The sequence below is a fragment of the Bufo bufo genome, chromosome 6, assembly GCF_905171765.1.
Source record: "Bufo bufo chromosome 6, aBufBuf1.1, whole genome shotgun sequence".
NCBI lineage: Eukaryota > Metazoa > Chordata > Amphibia > Anura > Bufonidae > Bufo > Bufo bufo.
The window spans coordinates 87,895,424-87,921,236 of NC_053394.1; the positions used below are offsets into that span (position 1 = coordinate 87,895,424).

General features: G+C 41.8%; 1 protein-coding gene across 1 annotated transcript in view; it reads right to left on the bottom strand.

The window, feature by feature from the left end:
- PCDH15 (protocadherin related 15) overlaps positions 1-25,813 on the bottom strand; it is a 1,608,479-nt gene that overhangs the window by 447,426 nt on the left and 1,135,240 nt on the right. Inside the window, exon 22 of the mRNA XM_040438316.1 lies at positions 15,770-15,882. Coding sequence (XP_040294250.1) covers positions 15,770-15,882 — 113 coding nt within the window. The remainder of the gene's footprint in view (positions 1-15,769; positions 15,883-25,813) is intronic.

Consider the following 25,813-nt stretch of genomic DNA (forward strand, 5'->3'; position numbering starts at 1 on the left):
TAAACGTTTAATAGAACAGGTTCTGTAGAAATCTATGTGAATCAGTGAATTGGTGTAAAAGAAGTGCGCTCTTTCACACTATAGTAGGATCTTGGGCCTCTGAACGGTTCTTTGTACCGGGCGCTAACATTGATCTGTAAGGCCTCTTGTCCACGACCGTATGCCCTCTGAGATTTACGGTCCGTGAGCGGGCCATATGTCCCGGAGTAGCATTGATTATGCGCACGGGAGCGCACAGCATCATAGATTACAATGATGCTGTGCATGTCGGGCCACCTTCTGAACTATTGTCCCACACTCAAATAGTCCCGTGGGTCGCTCGACGTCCACAGCATCATTTTAATCGTGCGCACTATCAATGCCGCTCCGGGACGTATGGCCCGCTCACGGACAGTATATCTCGGAGGGCATACGGTCGTGAGCAAGAGGCCTAAGGCCTCTTTCACACGACCGTTTTTTTTTTCCGTTTTGCGGGCCGTTTTTTGCGTTCCATATACGGTCCGTATACGGAACCATTCATTTCAATGGTTCCGCAAAAAAAACGGAATGTACTCCGTATGCATTCCGTTTCCGTATTTCCGTTTTTCCGTTCCGTTTTAAGATAGAACATGTCTTATATTTGGCCGCAAATCACGTTCCGTGGCTCCATTAAAGTCTATGGGTCCGCAAAAAAAACGGAATGCATACGGAAATGCATCCGTATGTCTTCCGTATCCGTTCCGTTTTTTGCGGAACCATCTATTGAAAATGTTATGCCCAGCCCAATTTTTTCTATGAAATTACTGTATACTGTATATGCCATACGGAAAAACGGAACGGAAACGGAAACACAACGGAAACAAAAAACGGAACAATGCATCCATTTAAAATGGACCGCAAAACACTGAAAAAGCCATACGGTCGTGTGAAAGAGGCCTAAAGCTGAGTTCACACTTGAGTTATTTGTTCAGTTTTGGTCCTGTCATCTACATGTCATACTGACTCACAGTATTGTTATGCTACCACAGCAGACTCCTTATGCGTGTTACTGCAAGGCACAGTGTTCTACACCACTATAAAGGCTCTCTGCAGCCAGGAAATAGCCGTTTTTTAACGCAATTTGCCACAAATAAATTTGGTGAACAGTCCAAATCGAATTTTTGAGAAATTCGCTCATCTCTAATAATTATGACAATAACATGATCCCTATTAAGCCTAGTTTTCTAGTTTTAGTTTTGAAGAGAGCATACAACTTGAGCATTTTGTTCTCTCCTTGGCAGGCAATATGGTTCATTGCAAAGTTATGTGGGAAGTTGACACCTGGTATCTAGCAGAACTAATTGGCCTCTGCCCAGAGACACAGCTTCCAGTCTATGTCACTTTTTTATTAGTTAATTCACTATGCCGAACTATAAATCTGAAAACTTCTATTCCTCAAACAAATCTGTTATTCTATTTTCCTCTAGTCGAGATGACAAAAATAGATAGTTGTTTTCAGCGGGGAAATTGATAGTGTTCTTAGCAATGCTAAAATTGTCTCATTTGGGGATACTAATTTCTAACACAATGAAGCACAGCAACAGGACAAAAACGACCTCAAGCTAATGATGTGAAGTAAAAACAAACTTGTGTGTGACAAGTAAAAGAGAAAAAGGAGGAGGTGTTAAGGGTAAAACCAAAGAAAACACAACATTAAAGCTAATATGTATCTCACAGACAGATCTTTTCTTCCCTACACTGTACGTATTGTTTAATAATATTTTACATTAAGCAATAAAACGAAAAATCATAATTTATCATGGGGATCACTTGTCTCTTATGTGTGTTAAAACTTGCATATCCACAACAGCTCAAGACAGCTTTTATCATGACTGTGTGATAGGCATCTAACAAATGAGGTGCAGTAGTGCTAAATAGTTATACTTAGCAGTCGGGCTAGACATAATGTAGTTATTGAAATCTCTTTCCAACAAATCTAAAATCAGTCTAGTATTGCACATGGATCCAGATCTCTCCCCATTCATTGCTACTATTGCTCTGCTAGATGGAAACTCAGTGGGCGTGTTGTTTCTGATATCAGTCATGGTGTGTGTCCTTTCTGCTACCGCTCTCACCCTATCACAGGGGGTGTGTCTGTTTTGATGCAGCTTTCTCCCTGTAACTACCATAGCTTCTAACAGTAGATACAGATGGTGGTAGTTGAAGGATGTAACTGAGCATGTGCGCCCCCTGAGTACTTACATATGCACATGAGTACACACACATGCACATTACTATGCAGATGAAATACCGGGGGTGCCAGTAAAACAAAGTAAAGAGAATGTCTCATAACTGAAGCATTTCTGTAACAGTAAAATTGCAAAAATAACTAGTTCTTCATGCTAAATTATATCAAAATTACATTTAATAGTGGCATATTCCCTTTAACTGCCCTTAGTATCAAAGTTGCCAATTTTAAAACATTATTATGAGGCACATTTTAGGCTAGTTTTACAGTTGTGTTCAAAATTATTCAACCCCCAATGCTGTAAAGGGTTTTAGGGAATTTAGTGTACATTTGTAATTGTGTTCATAATGAAATCTTACAAGGACTTTTTAAAGAACCAAATGCAACTAAAATGACATCAATTGTTTTTGTAATACAGTATTAAATGTTTTTTTTTTGTGATTTCTTCATTGACACAATTATTCAACCCCTTAAAGACTACCACTCTTAAGAACAGAGGTTCATTCAAGTGTTTTCGATCAGGTATTGAAAACACCTGTGGATGTCAAGGAGCAGCAATCAAGCATAATAAGCACCAATTAGGCAGATGTAAAAGGACTGTGATACTCAGCTCCTTCTAGACATTTACTGGTGGGTTTACAAACATGGTGAAGTCAAGAGAATGGTCCAGGAAGACAAGAGAAGAGGTGATTTCTCTTCACAGGAAGGGCAATGGCTATAAGAAGATTGCAAAGATGTTAAACATACCAAGAGACACCATAGGAAGCATCATTCGCAAATTCAAGGCAAAGGGCACTGTTGAAACGCTACCTGGTCGTGGCAGAAAGAAGATGCTGACTTCGACTGCTGTGCGCTACCTGAAGCGCAAAGTGGAGAAAAGTCCCCGTGTGACTGCTGAGGAACTGAAAAAGGATTTGTCAGATGTGGGTACTGAAGTTTCAGCTCAGACAATAAGGCGCACACTGCGTAATGAAGGCCTCCATGCCAGAACTCCCAGGCGCACCCCCTTGCTGTCTCCAAAGAATAAGAAGAGTCGACTGCAGTATGCCAAAAGTCATGTGGACAAACCACAAAAGTTTTGGGATAGTGTTCTGTGGACTGATGAAACAAAATTAGAACTGTTTGGGCCCATGGATCAACGCTATGTTTGGAGGAGGAAGAACAAGGCCTATGAAGAAAAGAACACCTTGCCTACTGTGAAGCATGGCGGGGGGTCAATCATGCTTTGCGGCTGTTTTGCTTCTACAGGTACAGGGAAGCTTCAGCGTGTGCAAGGTACCATGAATTCTCTTCAGTACCAGGAGATATTGGATGAAAATGTGATGCAGTCCGTCACAAACCTGAGGCTTGGGAGACGTTGGACCTTTCAACAGGACAATGATCCCAAGCATACCTCCAAGTCCACTAGAGCATGGTTGCAGATTAAAGGCTGGAACATTTTGAAGTGGCCATCACAGTCACCAGACTTAAATCCGATTGAGAACCTCTGGTGGGACTTAAAGAAAGCAGTTGCAGCGCGCAAGCCTAAGAATGTGACTGAACTGGAGGCTTTTGCCCATGAAGAATGGGCGAAGATACCCGTAGATCGCTGCAAGACACTTGTGTCAAGCTATGCTTCACGTTTAAAAGCTGTTATAACTGGAAAAGGATGTTATACTAAGTACTAAGATTGAATGTCACTTGGGGGTTGAATAAAACTGATAATGATTTGAGCACAGAAAATACATTTGTGGTTATTTCATTATAAATGTTATGTTATATTTGTCTGACTTTCAAGTGCCTCTTTGATTTAATTGTAAACAAGATGACTGAAATGATCAAAATCAATGTCAAACTGGCCAAAACACTCAATTTCAGTGGGGGTTGAATAATTTTGAACACAACTGTATATCTGGAGCATGGAGATCCGACCACCTGATCTGGAAAAGAATGCCAAGAATTTGCCAGACACAAACCACTGCGCGATTAAATTTTTTTGTAATGAGGCTGGATCTCCGCCGGAGCCCATAATACTTAATGGGGTTACTGGGAATTCTGTTTGCATGCCGAAACATATTGCTGGAATCCATGCCATAGATGTGTAAATAGCCTTAGATATAAAAGAAGCCTTATTCTTGCGACATATATACGCCATTATATATTCATGAAGTTTTATGCCTGATAACAAGAGTATATTTTTTTTGGTAGCAAACATGCCCCTTGAATTATATGGCTGTGAAAACAGAGAAAATGGGCCATGTCCTATTTTTTGATGGCCAGTATTAACAGTGTGTTAAAAAATGAACATGTAAATACACCCAGAGATTGCCATTGTTCTAAAAATGACCATTTGTAGACGGTTTAAAAAAATGTCCATCACATGACCATTTTGTTTTTTGAATAAGGACTAACTCAAACCTTTCCAATATTTGTATCCAAGGCATTATTTCTTTTACCTACATTCATAACCCATAAAAGAACCTGTAAAATCGTACTTGCATATTCCTTTGAACAGATCTCTTCCCCGGCAGTATTTGGGTGCCCCACTTGAATGTTATCAAAGCTAAGCTTCATTTACCCTGGTTTTATGTCTATATAGTGCATTATGCAGATATTCTGAAATTATTTTTTAGCTTTTTGCGTACCTTCTGGTATTGTAACACTAAGTATTTTACATAGATTTTCATAAGCATAAGGCCTCATGCACACGACCGTTGTGTGCATCCGCGGCCGTTGTTCCGTTTTCCGTTTTTTTTTCGCGGACCCATTGACTTTCAATAGGTCCGTGGAAAAATCGGAAAATGCACCGTTTGGCTTCCGCGTCCGTGATCCGTTTTTCCAGTCCGTGAAAAAAATATGACCTGTCCTATTTTTTTCACGGACAACGGTTCACGGACCCATTCAAGTCAATGGGTCCGTGAAAAATCACGGATGCACACAAGATAGTCATCCGCGTCAGTGATCCGTGTCCGTTTTTCCTATCATTTTCAATGCAAACTTGACTTCGTTTTTTTTTTTTCACTTTTCATGTCCGTGGATCCTCCAAAAATCAAGGAAGACCCACGGAAGAAAAAACGGTCACGGATCACGGAACAACGGAAATCCGTTTTGCAGACCTAAAAAAAAAAACGGTCGTGTGCATGAGGCCTTAGAAACAGTGCATTGGGTCCGGTAGGGCTATTTTTTTTCTACTACTTATAAAGCACCAACATATTTCACAGCACAGTACCTAGATCGGCTAACAAACTACTGTAACTTTGCAAAAGAAATATGCTACCACTCATTAAGGCCCCTTTCACACGAGCGAGTTTTCCGCTCGGGTGCAATGCATGACGTTAACGTATAGCACCCGCACTGAATCCTGACCCATTCATTTCAATGGGTCTGTGTACGTGAGCGTTGTTTTTCACTCATCAGTTCTGCGTTGCGTGAAAATCGCAGCATGTTCTATATTCTGCGTTTTTCACGCAGCCCTGGCCCCATAGAAGTGAATAGGGGTGCGTGAAAAAAACGCATTGCATCTGGAAGCAAGTGCGGGTGCGATGCGTTTTTCACTGATGGTTGCTAAGAGATGTTGTTTGTAAACCTTCAGTTTTTTATCACGCGCGTGAAAAACGCATCAAAGCGCATTGCACCCGCGCGGAAAAAACTGAACAACTGAACGCAATCGCAGACAAAACTGACTGAACTTGCTTGCAAAATAGTGTGAGTTAAACGCATCCGGACCTAATCCGTCACGCTCGTGTGAAAGAGGCCTAAGGCCAATTTCATAAGAAGCTGATCCAACTATCCCTATGTTTTAAGAGAGAACCAAGCAAATACAGAGAAAATATGCACACTCCATGCAGAGTTTGCTCATGAATTGAACACAGAACCTCAGAGTTATCCTTCTCCATAGAATTGTATTATTAGTTATCTTCATCAACAATGTAATCACACACAAGCCTGATAAATAAGCATTGATATTGTTTGTTATTTACATGATAAAGCAGTACAGCCTCCCTTCCTGCTATTATCACATCAGTTTCCTTATTTGCATATTTGTCCCATTATTCCTTATTGCCATTTTATGCAAATATGATGGATTTTAAGCACATCTTCATATTAGTATTACTGTTAATAGCTTTCAGAATTCACCAAGACAGCTATAATAATATATTTATTATAAAGAAAGATGCATTTAGCATACATATCCCACAGTTTCGACCTCCCAAGGTCAGTGTAATAAATGCAATATGTCATGTGCTCAGTGATCATGAAATTCATCGAATATTCACAAGGAAAAACATTTTTTTTATATAAAGTTGTGGAAGCATATGATCCGTCACATATGAGCATGAATGGTAATAAAAGGCACTGCATATGATTAGAGTTGAGCGAACCCGAACTGCAAAGTTCGGGTTCGTACCGAACTTTGCGAGTTCGGGTACCCGGACCCGAACCTGGACTTTTTCACTGAAGTTCGGGTTCGGTGTTCGGGTGATTTTATTATTTTTCGTTATAACATGGTTATAACGGAAAATAATAGCATTCTTAAAACAGAATGCTAAATAAAATGTCTATTGAGGGGTTAAAAAAAAAAAACTCACCTCATCCACTTGATCGCGCAGCCCGTATAATCTTTTCTTCAGGACCTGCAAATAGACCTGCGGTGACGTCACCGCACTCACCACGTGGTGACCCCAGTGACATTCGTGTGCATGTAGCCTAAGGGCTTGTTCTCAAGGCTGTTGCCCCTCCGTTGCCGTATTGCAGCCCGGATACGGCAGGTCCAAAATACATTTGAATGGGCCCGCAAATCCAGATATGCGGTGCAGAACGGAACCACAGAACTAAACCCACGGAAGCACTACGGAGTGCACCACAAAAAGATAGAACTTGCTCTATCTTTTTGCAGAATGTATGGATCGCGGACCCATTAAAGTGAATTGGTCCACGATCCGCAAGTGGCTGCCCCGTGGTCGGTGCACGTGCATTGCAGAACGCAATTTGCGGTTCACAGCACGGGCAGCACACAGCCGAGTGAACAAGCCCTAAGTTTGTACTTCAAGAATAGATAAGCAGAGTTATGGTTAGGCCCAAGTACCAGGAGGACCACACCTAGGGTCTTATTCCATGCATCATGGAGTTTAGAGACAAGCATCACTTTCAACGCTACTTAATACCCCCAGCCGGTCAATGAACCTGTGGCCCAAGATGTTTTCACTATGTTTTCAAAAGCTAGCAATGACCCTACTACCAAGAGTCAAAGCAGCTGTTGAAGTCCACCAAAAAACTGATTCCCATGTACCATACATAGAATATGTGCAGTCATGTACACTGTCATGAGAGAATATGTTTATGCAATCTCTGTAGTTCTACTTACTTGTAATATCTATCAAATTTCACTTTCTAAGGGGTAATATAGGTATTTATAGATCTATTCTATACAGATAGATATTAACCTGCTTAATATCTATGGCCCAGTACTGGTTACCAGTATGTATGGCAAATGAAGCATAGTTTAAGAAAGCTGTGGTGGTGGTGGGTAGAGATGAGCGAATCGAAGCTGACGAAGGCAAATTTGTTCTGAATTTCAGGAAAAATTTGATTCTGAACAAATGCGAATTTCCACTGCTATGGAGGGGATCTGTGGATGACACTGTTATGGAGGGGATCTGTGGATGACGCTGTTATGGGGGATCTGTGGTTGGCACTGTTATGGAGAAGATCTGGGGGTGACACTGTTATGGAGGGGATCTGTGGATGACACTGTTATGGAGGGGATCTGTGGATGAGACTGTTATGGAGGGGATCTGTGGATGACACTGTTATGAAGGGGATCTGTGGATAATACTGTTATGGAGGGGATCTGTGGATGACATTGTTATGGAGGGGATCTGTGGATGACACTGTTATGGAGGGGATATGTGGATTACACTGTTATGGGGGATCTGTGGATGGCACTGTTATGGGGGATCTGTGGATGGCAATGTTATGGTGTATCTGTGGATGGCACTGTTATGGTGGATCTGTGGATGGCACTGTTATGAGGGATCTGTAGATGGCACTGTTATGGGGGATCTGTTGATGGCACTGTTATGGGGGATCTGTGGATTACACTGTTATGGGGGATCTGTGGATGACACTGTTATGGAGGGTATCTGTGGATGACACTGTTATGGAGGGGATCTGTGGATGACACTGTTATGAAGGGGATCTGTGGATGGCACTGTTATGGCGGGATCTGTGGATGGCATTGTTATGGGGGATCTGTGGATGGCACTGTTATGGAGGGGATCTGTGGATGGCACTGTTATGGAGGGGATCTGTGGGTGACACTGTTATGGAGGGGATCTGTGGATGGCACTGTTATGGAGGGGATCTGTGGATGACACTGTTATGTAGGGGTTCTGTGGATGACACTGTTATGTAGGGGATCTGTGGATGACACTGTTATGGGGGATCTGTGGATGACACTATTATGGGGGATCTTTGGATGACACACTGTTATGGGGATCTGTGGATGACACACTGTTATGGGGGATCTCTGGATGGAACTCTTATGGGGGATCTCTGGATGGCAGTGTTATGGGGATCTCTGGGTGACACTGTGTTGAGGAAGGGTTGAGACGTATGCATATATATCCATGCATGCCTGCAAACACGTGCGGGCATGTATGGTATATATATGCATACATTAACCACCGCATCATGGGGTGATGTGCTCAGATGTGCCCAGCATCTGCGCTCGTCTGCCCATGGTGATCCCCAGGGGCTCATGGTGGCCCCTGTGGGAAATATGTGCCCCCTGGAAGCTGTGCCCCCTTATAATGTAGGGGCTTGTGCCCCCTTTTAATGTAGGGGCTTGTGCCCCCTTATAATGTAGGGGCTTGTGCCCCCTTATAATGTAGGGGCTTGTGCCCCCTTATATAATCATGTGCCCCCTTATCATCTGTGCCCCCTTATCATCTGTGATGTCCCTTATGTTGGTGTATACATGTGTATGGATGTGCCCCATGCATCCATACACATGTACTGTATATTATACAATATCCCCCCCCCCTCCATACACCTGAAAACAGATGCATCGGTGTGAATGTCCCACAAGCATTCACACAGATGCAATCTGGTTGATTGCATCAGAATGACCGGACTAAGGTCCGGTCATCCTGATAACTACAAAGGACTCGGATTCCACAGAATCTGAGCCCTTTGATATAATTGTCACCAGCGCCGCTGGAGACAATTATACATGATAGAAGAAGGGGAGACACCTCCCCTCCTTCTATTATGCGCATTCAGGCAGCGAAATTTACATCTCGCTGGCCGGAATGCAGAGTGCCGCAGGCGGGAGATCAAAGGCTTCTCCCGCCTGTTTGTGTGCAGCGCGTCCCCGATGTGCGGGCCGCTGCAATGACGTCATATCACTGCGCTGGCCCACGTGGATGATGGGCACGCGTGCGCGCGCCCCCTGGTGGGCGGCGCGGCGCGGGAGTGCGGGCCGCCGGGGATAAATATCCGGCGGCCCCGGCACTCAGGGTTAGGATTGGGACCCCCCACCTTAAAGGAGAGCGCGATCCTGCGCTCAAGAGGAGAGCCGGCCGCCCTCCCTGGAGAATCAACCCCATGATGACGAGCATCCCCTGGGCAACGAGCGGGAACCCTTGAAGGGCTGAGTATCCCTCCCCACTATCCCACCAACACTCTCCATTAATCCCCACTATCCCACCAACGATATCCCTGATTAACCCTTCCCAAACCCCTATCCCACCAACGCCCCACTATCCCACCAACGATTACTCCCCTTATTAACCCTATATCCCCTGATCCCCTACTGCTCTCTCCCCTGGTTAACCCTATTACCCCTGGTCCCTTGCCTGCCCATGATTTAACCCCTACATTCCCTGACCCACACCCCGGGCCCTGATTAACCCTTGCCTTGCTTGTGTCACCCTGGGCCCTGATTAACCCTTGCCTACTGGGCACCCTGTTCCCCCAAACCCTTGCTTTATTGGTATCCCTATTACTGTGCCTTGTTTGTACCCCTGATGTCACTGGTTCACCCTTGTACCTGATTCCCTGATCCTGTGCCCCTGATTGTATTTGTGGTTTACTTACACCCCTGTAAGACCACCGTTAACCCTCGTCGTACCCCGTAGGGACAGTGAGTAGCCAGGCGGGTGGGCTGCTAATACGTGTATGTGTGAACTGTATAGTTAGTTGATGGGTGGAATTGGGAACGTGTAGTGTAGTTTAGGATTGTATATTTGTAGTGCTGTGTATTGTTAGTGTATTGCGTGCTTAGTGTATTAGGTTTTAATAAATACTGTTATATTTGTACCCTTTGTGTAGCGTGTACTTGTTAGCGGTAGCGAGTTAGTAAGGCGCATGCAGCTAGCGTAGTGATTAGTGTAAAGCATAGCGAAAGTATTGTGTTGTTATTGTTATATAAAGGTATAAATGGGCGGAGTCATCAATAGACGACTCCTCCTATTTATGAATATTAATTATTGATATTTGCATAAATATTGGTGATTAATATTCCCCCTTTACACGCTGTTATGGAGGGGATCTGTGGATGACACTGTTATGGAGGGGATCTGTGGATGACACTGTTATGGAGGGGATCTGTGGATGACACTGTTATGGAGGGGATCTATGGATGGCACTGTTATGGGGGACGTGTGGATGACACACTGTTATGGGGATCTGTGGATAGCACTGTTATGGGGGATCTGTGGATGACACACTGTAATAGGGAATCTGTGTATGACACACTGTAATAGGGGATCTGTGGATGACACTATCATAGGGGATCTGTGGATGACACATATATAACATCTTATGCTATGTGCCATCCACAGATCCCCCCCCCCCCCATAATAGTGTCCCTGCAGTTGTGAATGGGCTGGGGGCCGGCATCTCTATTAGGAATGACAGCAGAGACCGATGCAGTCCCTGTATTCTAATGCACCGGCCACGCTCACTGTTAGATAATATTATACAACATGTAGGCATTGTTAAAATATAATAATCCTGTATAATCCAGCTGTATTACTTACAGCCAAGTTCCATAGAAGAGAGGAGCGAGGAGGCAGACCGGGAGGACGGGCAGGCGATTCGTCACTCACTACATCACGCGCCCACGCCACCTGCTTCATTCATAAAGTGGGCGGCGCAGGATCATGATGTAGTGAGCGACGCGCCGCCCGCCCGCCCTCCCGGCCGGCCTGCCTCCTCCCTCCTCTCTTCTACGGAACTTAGCTGTAAGTAATATAGCTGGATTATACAGGATTATTATATTTTAATAATGCCTACATGTTAGATAATAATATACAACAGTGAGTGGGGCCGGTGCATTAGAATACAGGGACTGCATCGGTCTCCGCTGTCATTCCTAATACAGATGCCTAATAGAGGTTGATCTCAAAGGCCTCGTTAAGGTCATAGGGATTTAAACTGTTCAATTAAAAAATCCAATACATCTCCCTACGTCTGATGTATTGTATATCTTTTCTTAAATGCACTGGGATTTGTTTGATTGGGGTTACAATAAAACTAGATGGGCTGATGTGGTGCTGTTCCGCTGCATGTCTTGAAACGCTGTGCTTGAAGTATTTTTTCCTAATATTGGACCGGTGTTCATTAAATCTGTTGCGCAATGTTTGGATGGTGCGGCCCACATACTGTAAATGGCATGGACACTCTAGTAAGTAAATAACGTGGGTGGAATTGCAGTTCAAGGAACTCAAAATGGGAAAAACGTCACTGCTTTGACTGTGGAAGGTTGACCTTTGGCCAATGTTTATTCAAGATTGTTTTGATGGCGTTATAATTTTAATTGTATGTTGTATTAAAATTGCAGGAATAAAGATTGTTACTGGTGTTTTCTTCCCATTTTTGTAAGGGGATGAGGCATTCTGTTTGGGTAAGCCCGGCAACTTTTTCTCATTCGCCAACAAGCATTATTTCTGGTGCAAGAGAAAAAGCTGCCGGGCTTACCCAAACAGATTGCCTTATCCCCTACAAAAACAGGAAGAAAACACGAGTACCAATCTTTATCCCTGCAATTTTATTACAACATACAATCAAAATCATGACGCCATCGAAACAATCTTGAATAAACATTGGCACATTCTAAAAAGAGATCCTATACTCACCCAAATAATCCCAGAGACTAACATAAAGAAGAGTGCAAACTCTGAAAGATATTCTAGCACCCAGCAAACTTAAACCAGTTGGGAACACCATCAAGGATCCGGATGTTTCCTCTTTAAAAGGCAATTTCAAATGCGGCCACTGAAGATGCCTCTGCTGCACTACCATTTGCCAAACTTACTAGAGTGTCCATGCCATTTACAATATGTGGGTCGCACCATCCAAACGTTGCGCAACAGATTTAATAAACACTGGTTCAATATCAGGAAAAAATACTTCAAGCACAGCGTTTCAAGACATGATGTGAAACATCACCACAGCAGCCCATCTGGTTTTACTGTAACCCCCAATCGAACAAATCCCAGTGCATTTTAGAAAATATATACAATACATCAGACGTAGGGAGATGTATTGGATTTTTAAACTGAAGAGTTTAAATCCCTATGGCCTTAACAAGGCCTTTGAGATCAATCTATAGAATTAATTCATACTTCTTTCCCCTCCCTTCCCCCCTGAATTTAGTTGCGCTCCTAGTCTTTATACCACTCCAAAATATATGTTTCATTTTGTAACAACTATTTCATAGAGCTTCCTATTCATCTATTCAATCATTTATATTACCTATTCCCCTAACTATAGAATAAATTAAATCAATCCTCCATATCACCATGAGGGCTGTATTTTCGTATTTACTTGTGGCCATATCTAATAATCTGTCTAATAATCTTTTAAAGTTTTAATGCATAGACCAACAGATTAAATCAGCCCTTCCTATGCATTTAATGCGTTTTTACCTATGATTATTTTTAATAACCTTCTAATGCTTTAGTACCCAGGGCTACCTATATCCCTAGCAGCCAAAGAAATATTCATTTCTTTATGCTCCTATTTTATCCTGAGGAATTTCCCGACAGCAGCTCTCCCCATACCCACGTGACTTCCCTTCTGTTGACCACCTGGTGCAACCCGACACCCGCATCTCCCAGCATAAGAACGATATAGTGTACGAGTCCTGGTTGCCCTGGTGACAGGTCACATGACCGCAGACTTAGCGATTATGTGACCCTCTCCCAACAATATGCTTCAACATTACTGAATCCGCCCAATAGAAACCACGCCCCATCCACAATAGCACTGGAGAGACGAGCGCTCACCCATCTCCTTCCTTCACATGAATATTCATGAGTACACACCATGTGATCACAGGAGATGTGATCACATGACTAATGAACATGTGACCTGGACCTAACTTTCTTTTAAACTTGTTTTCTGTGAATCAAACACTCATTTTATAAAAAGACCTTCTTATATGATTGGCAAATGCCCACTTTGTATAAACCCCACTGTAAATACCTGTTATGAACTCTACCTTTTAATGTTTTAGAGCCCAGGGCGATCTGTATCTCTATTAGCCAAACAAGAATCCACTTCTTCATGCTCCTATTTGATCCTGAGGCATTTCCCGACCACAGCGCTCCCTGCACCCACATGACTCCCCCTCTGTTTACCACCTAGTGCTATCCGACACCCGCATCTCCCAGCATAAAAAAGATATAATGTGCGCGTCCTGATTGCCCTGGTGACAGGTCACATGGACACAGACCAAGCGATCATGTGACCCTCTCCCAACAATATGTGATTGCCCTGGTGACAGGTCACATGGATGCAGACCAAGCGATCATGTGACCCTCTCCCAACAATATGTGATTGCCCTGGTGACAGGTCACATGGACACAGACCAAGCGATCATGTGACCCTCTCCCAACAATATGTGATTGCCCTGGTGACAGGTCACATGGATGCAGACCAAGCGATCATGTGACCCTCTCCCAACAATATGTGATTGCCTTGGTGACAGGTCACATGGATGCAGACCAAGCAGTTATGAAACCCTCTCCCAACAATATGTGTCAACATTTCTAAATCTGCCCATTTGAAATCACGCCCCATCCACAATAGCACTGGAGAGACGGGTGCTCTCCCACCTCCTTCCTTCACATGAATATTCATGAGTAAACACCATGTGATCACAGGAGATGCCATCACATGACAAATGAACATTTGACCTGGACCTAACTTTATTTTTAACTTGTTTTTATAAAAATAAAAATAAACTTTTAATATTATTGACAAATGTCCATTTTGAATAACCCCTACTGTGAATACTTGTTATGAACCCTGCCTTTGAAATGACACCTGATGTTGGCTCCCCCCATCAGGGTCCATCCACAGGTGTGTTTTTGGAATTTTTAAACATTTTTTTTATGCTTTAAATACCCACCTTTTCTGCATGTTTGTAATACTCCCTATGTCACATGATGAAAGGGAACTACCTATCCCGAAACGCTTTGTTTTAATGTACACATGCGCTTTTCTCAAATAAAGAAGGAATTTTTATTTGATGATCATGACCGCCTCCACCAGTGTCCTTGTGCCTAAGCAGATCATCTACATGTATCCTTCGGGGCACTGGACATCCAATCCGAATGAAACTCTTCCTGTGGCTGCAGTCCTGGTGAATAGGTCTAATTCACACAAGTCTTACATAGGGTTGTGCCTATCGTTTGCACATCCTTGCAAGGTGAGCCCCCTTATTTCTCACTCTATTCTATTATTTGTTTGAACATACTACCCTATTGTGCGCCCTTTCTCCTCTCTTTATACCCCCACCCTCCTGTGGTGGGAGTGGAATCTAGAGACGTCCATTTCCGAGTGATTCTAATAGCGACTCCTGTCATCTGCATGTTATACTGACTAACAGTATTATTTCACTACCCCAGCACACTCCCTATGATTTTTACTGCAAGGCACAGTGTTCTACACAAATATAAAGGCTCTATGCAGCCCGGAAATAGATGTTTTTTATTGCGATTCGTCACAAATTAATTTGGATCGAATCAAATTTTTTTGAAATTCGCTCATCTCTAGTAGTGGTGGTAGATTGTTAGCTGGGGAATTTCATGTCATTCCACATGAAGTCCAAAAACTTCCACATCAGGAAGGTTATAACATGAAGATAATATGATACTGAAATCATTAAAGAAAGTCACCCTGAAAATTTTTTATCCAGCAATAAAGGAATAAATAACATATCCATGAAAATAAATTAGCTTCTGGTCAATTTCCAAATCCTTTCCAAAAAAAACGACTTTGTATGTTTTGGATGATGACCAATCTTTTCTGTATCTTAAACTTGTATAATGACATTTCTAGGGCCCATATAGCCATAAAGCAGTGGGCCAGAATATAATTTAATAGCTTACTTGTTTATTTGAAACTAAAAGGACCCAACAAAAGAGCTGTATGATACTTTCATAGGATAAAATCTACTATGCATCAGCATACAAAACAACTTTGTGGTTTACAGAAAGAATGCACATCATACACAACGTTGAATCGTTGCACTCATCATTTTTTCTATTTATGTGAAAAGGCATAAGTTACCTGTATTCATCTTGAGTGAACCGTGGGATTATAGATGGCTGCAGAACTGTTATTATTACCATTGTGTTATTAGATTTCACGGGGTCGCCATCATCATAAGCTATCACAACCAGCTACAGGGAAAACACAGAAACAGATTATGGATATCACTGTAAAACAAGATCCTTTATTATAACTATAAATATGGTTCTTCTGGCAATATGCTTTAATAAAGATTTTAAAGCTAAGAATAAATCCATTTGTCCTATTTTTCAGGTATGAGGATCTTCTACCACTGGCAAACTATTGTGCTCATTGATTTGGCTAAACAAAATAATCTAAAGTACTATTTCAGTAAATTGTCGTCAATTAAAAAATGAATGGCTTAAGAACAGTAAATTTAAAGAAAGTGGAAGACTAGAGTTTCAAGAAGTATAAGTTGCAGATTTTGTATGGACCAGTTGACCACCTAATGTATATGGTGCTGTTGCAACTCACCCCTAACCACAGATCTTGAGGAAAATCATGATCAGGCATTTTAGATTTCAACATATGTGATCCTTTGATCTTGCCGGAGGTGTGTGGCAGCAGCTTATTCATACTCTCCCTACTGAGAACATTTGCATTATTGGCAAGCCTGCTGTGGTTTTTGTCCAGCCGCCTCTCGGCATGTTTGCTGTGCTGTGGCCACATCTCCGACCCGTCCCCATTATAGTGAATGGGGCCAGAGCGGACTTCCAGCTTCACATGTGGGCTTGTGTTAGTACGGATCCGGCAGGCTGTTCCCCTGCCAGAACAACCTGCCGAACAATCCTAATGCTAATGTGAAAGAACCCTTAAACTGGTTTTCTTGATTAGAATGGCTTGTTTGAGAAATCAACTGTATTAAATACTGGTGACTCATGTTTCAGTCATGAAGGTAAGATATTCATTGCATCTGCATAACTGAAGCTAGTTGTGATTAAGTTGTCTTCATTGGGAGAGGTGTTAGAACAGCAATGTATGTGGCAGACAATAGATGTTGCACCCCTCCACCTCTATTCAGAGCTGTTCTAATACCTCTCCTGAGGCAGTTTAATTACACCTTATAGATTTAGTGATACAAGTGCAATCAATACCTTACTCGCATGACTGAAGCACGAGTCACCAGAATTTAATGCCAGTGATTTCTCACTTGCTCTGACTTATTCCTACTGATATACCTTGACCTTGAGGAATGAAAACACTCACAGACACCACCCGTAAATGGGATTAATAAAATTAAGTCTGAATTTTTACCCAGAAATAGCTGAGCTGATGCTGAGATGTAATACTACAAAGAAAAAGGGAGTCAGTCAGCACATTCCAATGTGCAGGTGCACGTTGCCATTGCTGAAAGTATAAATTCATAAAAACAATGCAACAGTACTCTGCAAACATATAAAGTACAATAATACCATAATTATAGAAAATATTCTGGTGCTACTCTCATTTAATAAATTTGAGATTCTTGGTAAATACATTCTGTACAAAGTTATTTGTGCCTGTCAGCCGGTGTCAAGGCGATCTCTATTGCACAGGAACCTAACACTAACTGCTACCTGTTATGGTGCCATACTGGCCACCACAAAATACAGTGAATACAGCTTCCACATGCATGCTGGGTCCACTCTTCCCTTTGAAGCCTTTGGTGCCATAATGGCCTCCAATAAATCCAGGGAATGTAGGTCCAACATTCATGCTGAGCCCACTCTATACCTCACCTCTCCTGGTGCCAGAAGGCTTCAAATGAATGCAGGAAGAGCAGACTAAAGCTTTATGCTTGCACTAATTAAAATCAGCTTGTGGAAAAGACAGGCTAGTCAGGAATGCAAGACCAATGGAGTCAGCCACACCTCCAATGCAAACTGCAGAGAAAAAGGGGATCAGTCAGCACATTCCAATTTGGCAGGTGCACGTTGCCATGGCTGAAAGCACAAGTCATCAAGCTGTAATACTAGGCACAACCATTGGAAAAAGTGGCTTTTGATAGTGAAAAAAAATGTTTGACACTTTTTCTTATTTCATGCAACCCCATAAAATATTATGTCAATTTATGGGATACAACATGATTACATAACGTGAGTAAGGATGAAATCAGTAGCAACTCCGACCAATGGTTGGATAAGACCATTATGGTGCCACTTGAACAAACTTTTTGTACCTTGGTATCCAGTAGTAGATTATTCCTTAATATCCACACTTTAGAGCTTTATCATACAAAGCAAAGTCATGTTTAAACTACTAAGATTGGATCAGATCACATTGTACTGGGACTTATTACACTGCCGGTGGTCGCTGCGCAGCGCTGCACCAAATTTAGAGTAGGTTCCCACTCAAGGAAGCAATCTTGTCATGGTGAGTGGGCCTATGGTTTTTGATCAAATTGTATACTAATGCCTCATGTACAGCATGCAACATAGGGGTAGGTACAGTGGATATAAAAAGTCTACACACCCCTGTTAAAATGTCAGGTTTCTGTGATGTAAAAAAAATTGACAACAATAAATCATTTCAGAACTTTTTCCACCTTTAATATGACCTATAAACTGTACCACTCAATTGAAAAACAAACTGAATTCTTTAAGGTGGAGGGAAGAAAATAAAAATAAAATAATGTGGTTGCATAAGTGTGCACACCCTCTTATATTTGGGGATGTAGCTGTGTTCAGAATTAAGCAATTACATTCAAAATCATGTTAAATAGGAGTCAGCATACACCTGCCATCATTTAAAGTGCCTCTGATTAACCCCAAATAAAGTTCAGCTGCTCTAGTTGGTCTTTCCTGAACTTTTCTTAGTCGCATCCCACAGCAAAAGCCATGGTCCACAGAGAGCTTCCAAAGCATCAGAGAGATCTCATTGTTAAAAGGTATCAGTCAGGAGAAGGGTACAAAAGAATTTCCAAGGCATTAGATATACAATGGAACACAGTGAAGACAGTCATCATCAAGTGGAGAAAATATGGCACAACAGTGACATTACCAGGAACTGGACGTCCATCCAAAATTGATGAAAAGACTAGAAGAAAACTGGTCTGGGAGGCTACCAAGAGGCCTACAGCAACATTAAATGAGCTGCAGGAATATCTGGCAAGTACTGGCTGTGTGGTACATGTGACAACAATCTCCCGTATTCTTCATATGTCTGGGCTATGGGGTAGAGTGGCAAGATGAAAGCCTTTTCTTACGAAGAAAAACATCCAAGCCAGGCTACATTTTGCAAAAACACATCTGAAGTCTCCCAAAAGCATGTGGGAAAAGGTGTTATGGTCTGATAAAACCAAGGTTGAACTTTTTGGCCATAATTCCAGAAGATATGTTTGGCGCAAAAACAACACTGCACATCACCAAAAGAACACCATACCCACAGTGAAGCATGGTGGTTGCAGCATCATGCTTTGGGGCTGTTTTTCTTCAGCTGGAACTGGGGCCTTAGTTAAGCTAGAGCAAATTATGAACAGTTCCAAATACCAGTCAATATTGGCAGAAAACCTTCAGGCTTCTGCTAGAAAGCGGAACATGAAGAGGAACTTCATCTTTCAGCATGACAACGACCCAAAACATACATCCAAATCAACAAAGGAATGGCTTCACCAGAAGAAGATTAAAGTTTTGGAATGGCCCAGCCAGAACACAGACCTAAATCCGATTGAAATTCTGTGGGGTGATCTGAAGAGGGCTGTGCACAGGAGATGCCCTCGCAATCTGACAGATTTGGAGTGTTTTTTCAAAGAAGAGTGGGCATATCTTGCCAAGTCAAAATGTGCCATGCTGATAGACTCATACCCAAAAAGACTGAGTGCTGTAATAAAATCAAAAGGGGCTTCATCAAAGTATTAGTTTAAGGGTGTTCACACTTATGCAACCATTATTTTATTTTTATATTTTTTCTTCCCTCTACCTAAAAGATTTCAGTTTGTTTTTCAATTGAGTTGTACAGTTTATAGGTCACATTAAAGGTGGAAAAAGTTCTGAAATGATTTATCTTTGTCTCATTTTTTTTACATCACAGAAACCTGACATTTTAACAGGGGTGTGAAGACTTTTTATATCCACTGTATATGAAAAATTGCGCTGAGAAGCGATGTTAATTATGCTGAGAAGCAGTTATTAGATTAAAGCATAGTATTGAGGATGTGCGATCCAGTTTCACTTTCTCATATTTTACTTATTATACTGCCCCCATTGTCCTAATCATCACTGAGGCTAGTCATCTGCTGAGCAGGCGGTCAAAGCCTTTCTCTGGGTGTCTGGAGACAAGATGTGGAGAGCAGATGGGTCTTGACCTGTAGTTTAACAACAACAATAGAGATTGGTGAAGTGAAGAATATTTTTTATATATATATATATATATATATATATATATATATATATATATTTATGACCAACTAGCAGAAGGACCCGGCTTCGCTCGGGTATATTTAATCTATTTCATTTAATGTTTGTGTGTGTCATTAAAAGATATCGGCAGTATCCCCCATAACAGTGACCTCTACTGCACCCCTCCCCTTAAACAGTGAACTTCACAGTCCCCCAGCCCTTAAAACTGACCCCCCCACAGTGCCCTGCCACTTTAAAATGGGACATTCACAGCAGCCCATCCTCTTAACTTTGACCTTCATAGCAGCCCGCCCCTTTAGCAGTAAGTTTCACAGCACCCCACTCCCTTAACAGTGACCTCCACAGTACACTGCTGCCTTAGCAGTGACCTAACAGTACCCTGCTGCCTTAACAGTAGCCTCCACAGCAATTGCCCCTTTAATAGTGGCCCCTGCCGCCTTAACAGTGACCTCCACAGTGTCTGCCCCTTTAACAGTGACCTCCACAGCGGCCTGACCCCTTAACAGTAACATCCACAGTGAAAGCCTCTTTAACAGTGACCTCCACAGTGCCCGCCCCTTTAACAGTGACCTCCACAGCACCTTGCCCCTTTAATGCTAGGGCTACACGATGACATGTGTCACACGACATTTTGCCTCAACAATATTTTTATAATGGCAGTCTATGGTGTTGCACTGCGACATGTGACATGCTGCGACTGACACGACAGTTGCAAAAAATACATCCAAGATGCATTTTTCAGCGACTGTCGCGTCGCAGTCTCAGCATGTCACATGTCACAGTGTAATTCCATAGACTATCATTATAAAAAATTGTCGCGCAACATTGGTGTGACATCAATGTCGCGCGACACATGTAGCAGTGTAGTTGTGCCCTATGTGGCGTGTGACTTAATGTCGCACGACACATGTCGTCGTGTAGCCCTAGCCTAAAGTTGACCTACAGCAGTGAAGAAAAATGGCTGGGTTGATATAGAAACCTGGAGTAAAACTGTGTGTATGTGGAGACTAAGGGCCTGCAAGCTTCTATTGGCTGATAAGGGACATGTGACTGTGTGTATGGCAGTTGGGATATGAAGAGAAAGACTTGCAGGCTTGTATTGGCTAATGCAGGTAATTTTTTGAGAATATCTCAGGAACAGTAAGTCCTAGAGAGCTGAGACCCCCCCACAAGATTTATTCCAGGTAGCAAGGGATGTGTATACCAAGTTTTGCTGAAAACAATGGTTGCACTTTTGAGTGATCACGGAACATACATACACACATATATACAGTCAGGTCCATAAATATTGGGAAACCAACACAATTCTAACATTTTTGGCTCTATACACCACCACAATGGATTTGAAATTAAACGAACAAGATGTGCTTTAACTGCAGACTGTCAGCTTTAATTTGAGGGTATTTACATCCAAATTAGGTGAACGGTGTAGGAATTACAACAGTTTGCATATGTGCCTCCCACTTGTTAAGGGACCAAAAGTAATGGGAAAATTGGCTTCTTAGCTGTTTCATGGCCAGGTGTGTGTTATTCCCTCATTATCCCAATTACAATGAGCAGATAAAAGGTCCAGAGTTCATTTCAAGTGTGCTATTTTCATTTGTCAACTCTTAAGATGAGATCCAGAGAGCTCTCACTATCAGTGAAGCAAGCCATCATTAGGCTGAAAAAACAAAACAAACCCATCAGAGAGATAGCAAAAACATTAGGCGTGGCCAAAACAACTGTTTGGAACATTCTTAAAAAGAAGGAACACACCGATGAGCTCAGCAACACCAAAAGACCCGGAAAACCACTGAAAAAAACTGTGGTGGATTACCGAAGAATTCTTTCCCTGATGAAGAAAACACCCTTCACAACAGTTGGCCAGATCAAGAACACTCTTTAGGAGGTAGGTGTATGTGTGTCAAAGTCAGCAATGAAGAGAAGACTTCACCAGAGTGAATACAGAGGGTTCACCACAAGATGGAAACCATTGGTGAGCCTCAAAAACATGAAGGCCAGATTAGAGTTTGCCAAACAACATCTAAAAAAGCCTTCACAGTTCTGGAACAACATCCTATGGACAGATGAGACCAAGATCAACTTGTACCAGAGTGATGGGAAGAGAAGAGTATGGAGAAGGAAAGGAACTGGTCATGATCCTAAGCATACCACCTAATCAGTGAAGCATGGTGGTGGTAGTGTCATGGCGTGGGCATGTATGGCTGCCAATGGAACTGGTTCTCTTGTATTTATTGATGATGTGACTGCTGACAAAAGCAGCAGAATGAATTCTGAAGGGTTTCGGGCAATATAATCTGCTCATATTCAGCCAAATGCTTCAGAAGTCATTGGACGGCGCTTCACAGTGCAGATGGACAATGACCCAAAGCATACTGCAAAAGCAACCAAAGAGTTTTTTTAAGGGAAAGAAGTGGAATGTTATGCAATGGCCAAGTCAATCACCTGACCTGAATCCGATTGAGCATGCATTTCACTTGCTGAAGACAAAACTGAAGGGAAAATGCCCCAAGAACAAGCATGAACTGAAGACAGTTGCAGTAGAGGCCTGGCAGAGCATCACCAGGGATGAAACCCAGCGTCTGGTGATGTCTATGCTTTCCAGACTTCAGGCTGTAATTGACTGCAAAGGATTTGCAACCAAGTATTAAAAAGTGAAAGTTTGATTTATGATTATTATTCTGTCCCATTACTTTTGGTCCCTTAACAAGTGGGAGGCACATATGCAAGCTGTTGTAATTCCTACACCGTTCACCTGATTTGGATGTAAATACCCTCAAATTAAAGCTGACAGTCTGCAGGTAAAGCACATCTTGTTCGTTTCATTTCAAATCCATTGTGGTGGTGTATAGAGCCAAAAATGTTAGAATTGTGTCGCTGTCCCAATATATATGGACCTGACTGTACATCCTTCTTTAAATATATAGAGTCAACTCTATTTTGCTTTTAAAGTATTATCCTGGAAAACCTCTTTATCTTTTTGTGAACTGTAAATACAGGAAAATACAAGACTATAACTGGCCTTCTACCTACAAAAGAAAACACTAATGAAAGGTCTTCACAATATTTGCTTGTGTGCTTGATCACAAATCCAATCAGCATTCACCTTTTATTTAACCTCCTTCGAATGTCTGCCTTTCACAAAAGACATCTTTGTTATTTAGGACAAAGCAGGAACAATAGCTTCCAATCAATCTCTATGAGCTTCTATCCTTAAAGGACATTATGTATCAGAGATGTCTAGTAAGATTATTTTGATGCCAATTATTTTATTGTCCACTTTTTATTTTACTGGAAATTATTGTAATTACCGTATTAGAGAGAAGGGATAACATAAATTACTATCAGAGGTGCATAGTCTTTAATTAGAATTTTACAGTGGCCTCTGTAATCTCTCTTATTATATTAGAGTTAATGTATCTGAGTCCTCCTGCTATGCTGATTGGAAAAAAATCTTCATTTTTCATGGCATACCATACCGCCATCATCTGTGGCAGAAGCAGCGTGACAAGGATTCCTGATGCAGTGGAATTTTATAATGATCACTATTAGTATTCACAAATTTAAAGGGGTTGTCAAGAATTAGAAAAGTATTGCAAATTTCTTCCAAAGAAAAACAATGTCATACCTGTCCACGTGTTCTGTCTTGTACTGCAGGTAAGCTCCATTGTACTAAATAGTTCTGAGCTATAATGTCACATACAACCTATAGCAAATGTGGTGCTGTTTGTAGAAGAAAGCCACCTTTGGAATATTCTTGTGGAATCCTCAATTTAAACAGAATTTCACACTTCAGGCTGAATTTTCTCTAAAGACCCCCTTTACACTCCTCAATTGAGCAGACAATTGTCGGAAAGCAAGAGTTCATGCAACGATCTCCTCCACAGTATTGGGAGGAGCAATCGCTCATTCCCATACAGACTGGTTATTTGCCGGCAGCAAAGTGATGTTTAGACAGCACAATCTGATCAGGGAAAAAATGATTTAGGTATCCGCACCAATGATCCTATTACCTGATGAACGAGTGGTTTGGGTAGTCACAGACAGATTATCAAGCAGTCTAAAGGTGCCTTAACTCCCATAGACCTCAAAGGAGGGAGCTGCACAAATGTGCGGCCACCTTTAAATTTTTTCTCATGTATGTTTTGGCAACCAGTAAGCCTATGCATTGAGGTGCACTTTAAAATCAATTATCGAATAGAATTTTGGGGGATATTTATCAAAACTGGTGTAAATGAAAACTGGCTTAGATTCACCTTTCAAGCGTTGAAAAATGAAAGGTGTAATCTGATTGGTTCCTATCAACAACTAAGGCTACTTTCACACTAGTATTTCTATTTTCCAGTATTTAGATCCGTCATAGGGTCTCAATACAGGAAAAAAAAACACTTCTGTTTTGTCCCCATTCATTGTCAATGGGGACAAAACGTAACTGAACAGAACGGAATCCTCCAAAACACATTCCGTTCCGTTTGGTTGTGTTCTCATAACAGAGAGCAAACTGCAGCATGCTGCGGTTTTCTTTCCGTCATGGGGTGCTGAGCAACTCTTTCAATGGAGTTCATGACGGATCCGTCTTGGGTATGTTAAAGATAATACAACCGGATTCGTTCATAACGGATGCAGATGGTTGTATTATCAGTAACAGAAGCATTTTTGCTGAACCCTGCCAGATCCAACAAAAACGCTAGTGTGAAAGTTGCCTAAGGCTACGTTCACACTAGTGTTAATATTTTCCGGAATTGAGATCCGTCATAGGGTCTCAATACCGGAAATAAACGCTTCTGTTTTGTCCCCATTCATTGTCAATGGGGGACAAAACGTAACTGAACAGGACGGAGTGCTCCAAAATGCGTTCCGTTCCATTCTCACACCAGAGAGCAAACCGCAGCATGCTGTGGTTTGCTTTTCGTCCTGGGATGCAGAGCAAGACAGATCCATCATGACCCACGATGCAAGTCAATGGGGACGGATCAGTTTTCTCTGACACAATAGAAAACGTATCCGTCCCCCATTGACTTTCAATGGAGTTCATGACGGATCCGTCTTGGGTATGTTACAGATAATACAACCGGATCCGTTCATAACAAATGCAGATGGTTGTATTATCAGTAACGGAAGTGTTTTTGCTGAACCCTGACGGATCCAGTAAAAATGCTAGTGTGAAAGTAGCCTTAGGCAGTTTTTCTCTACACCAGTTTTGATAAATCTCCCCCACTGTGTTTATCTTTGAATTTCTAAAACTTTAACATTAATTTAGTCTGCAATGCCTGGGGCAGTATTATAAGAAGTTCCAGACCAACCCCGATCAGAAAATAAGGGCCTTAAATTTCCCATAACATTAATGGGATCCATCAACTAATCTGTTCTAATAAACATAAAGCACCATTATATTTGGTATAAGCCTTCCTGGTTGAGTTAAACATTCCAGTAATTGATACAACCATTGTTACTTCGCAGAGTAGACTTTTCACCATATGAATAAGGTCAACCTTGAGGAAAGAATAAATATGGAATCCCATGCGGGTAATAGAAATTTCTGTATATTTTTTATAAAAATGGATGACTTTTTCCATCATAAAGGTCATATAGGAAGACAAGGCAGACAGTGAAAAATTGAATAAAAAACCTGCATATTTTATAAATGTAATAAAGCAACATGTTTAATTACATATATGCAATATAATTACATTACAGAAAT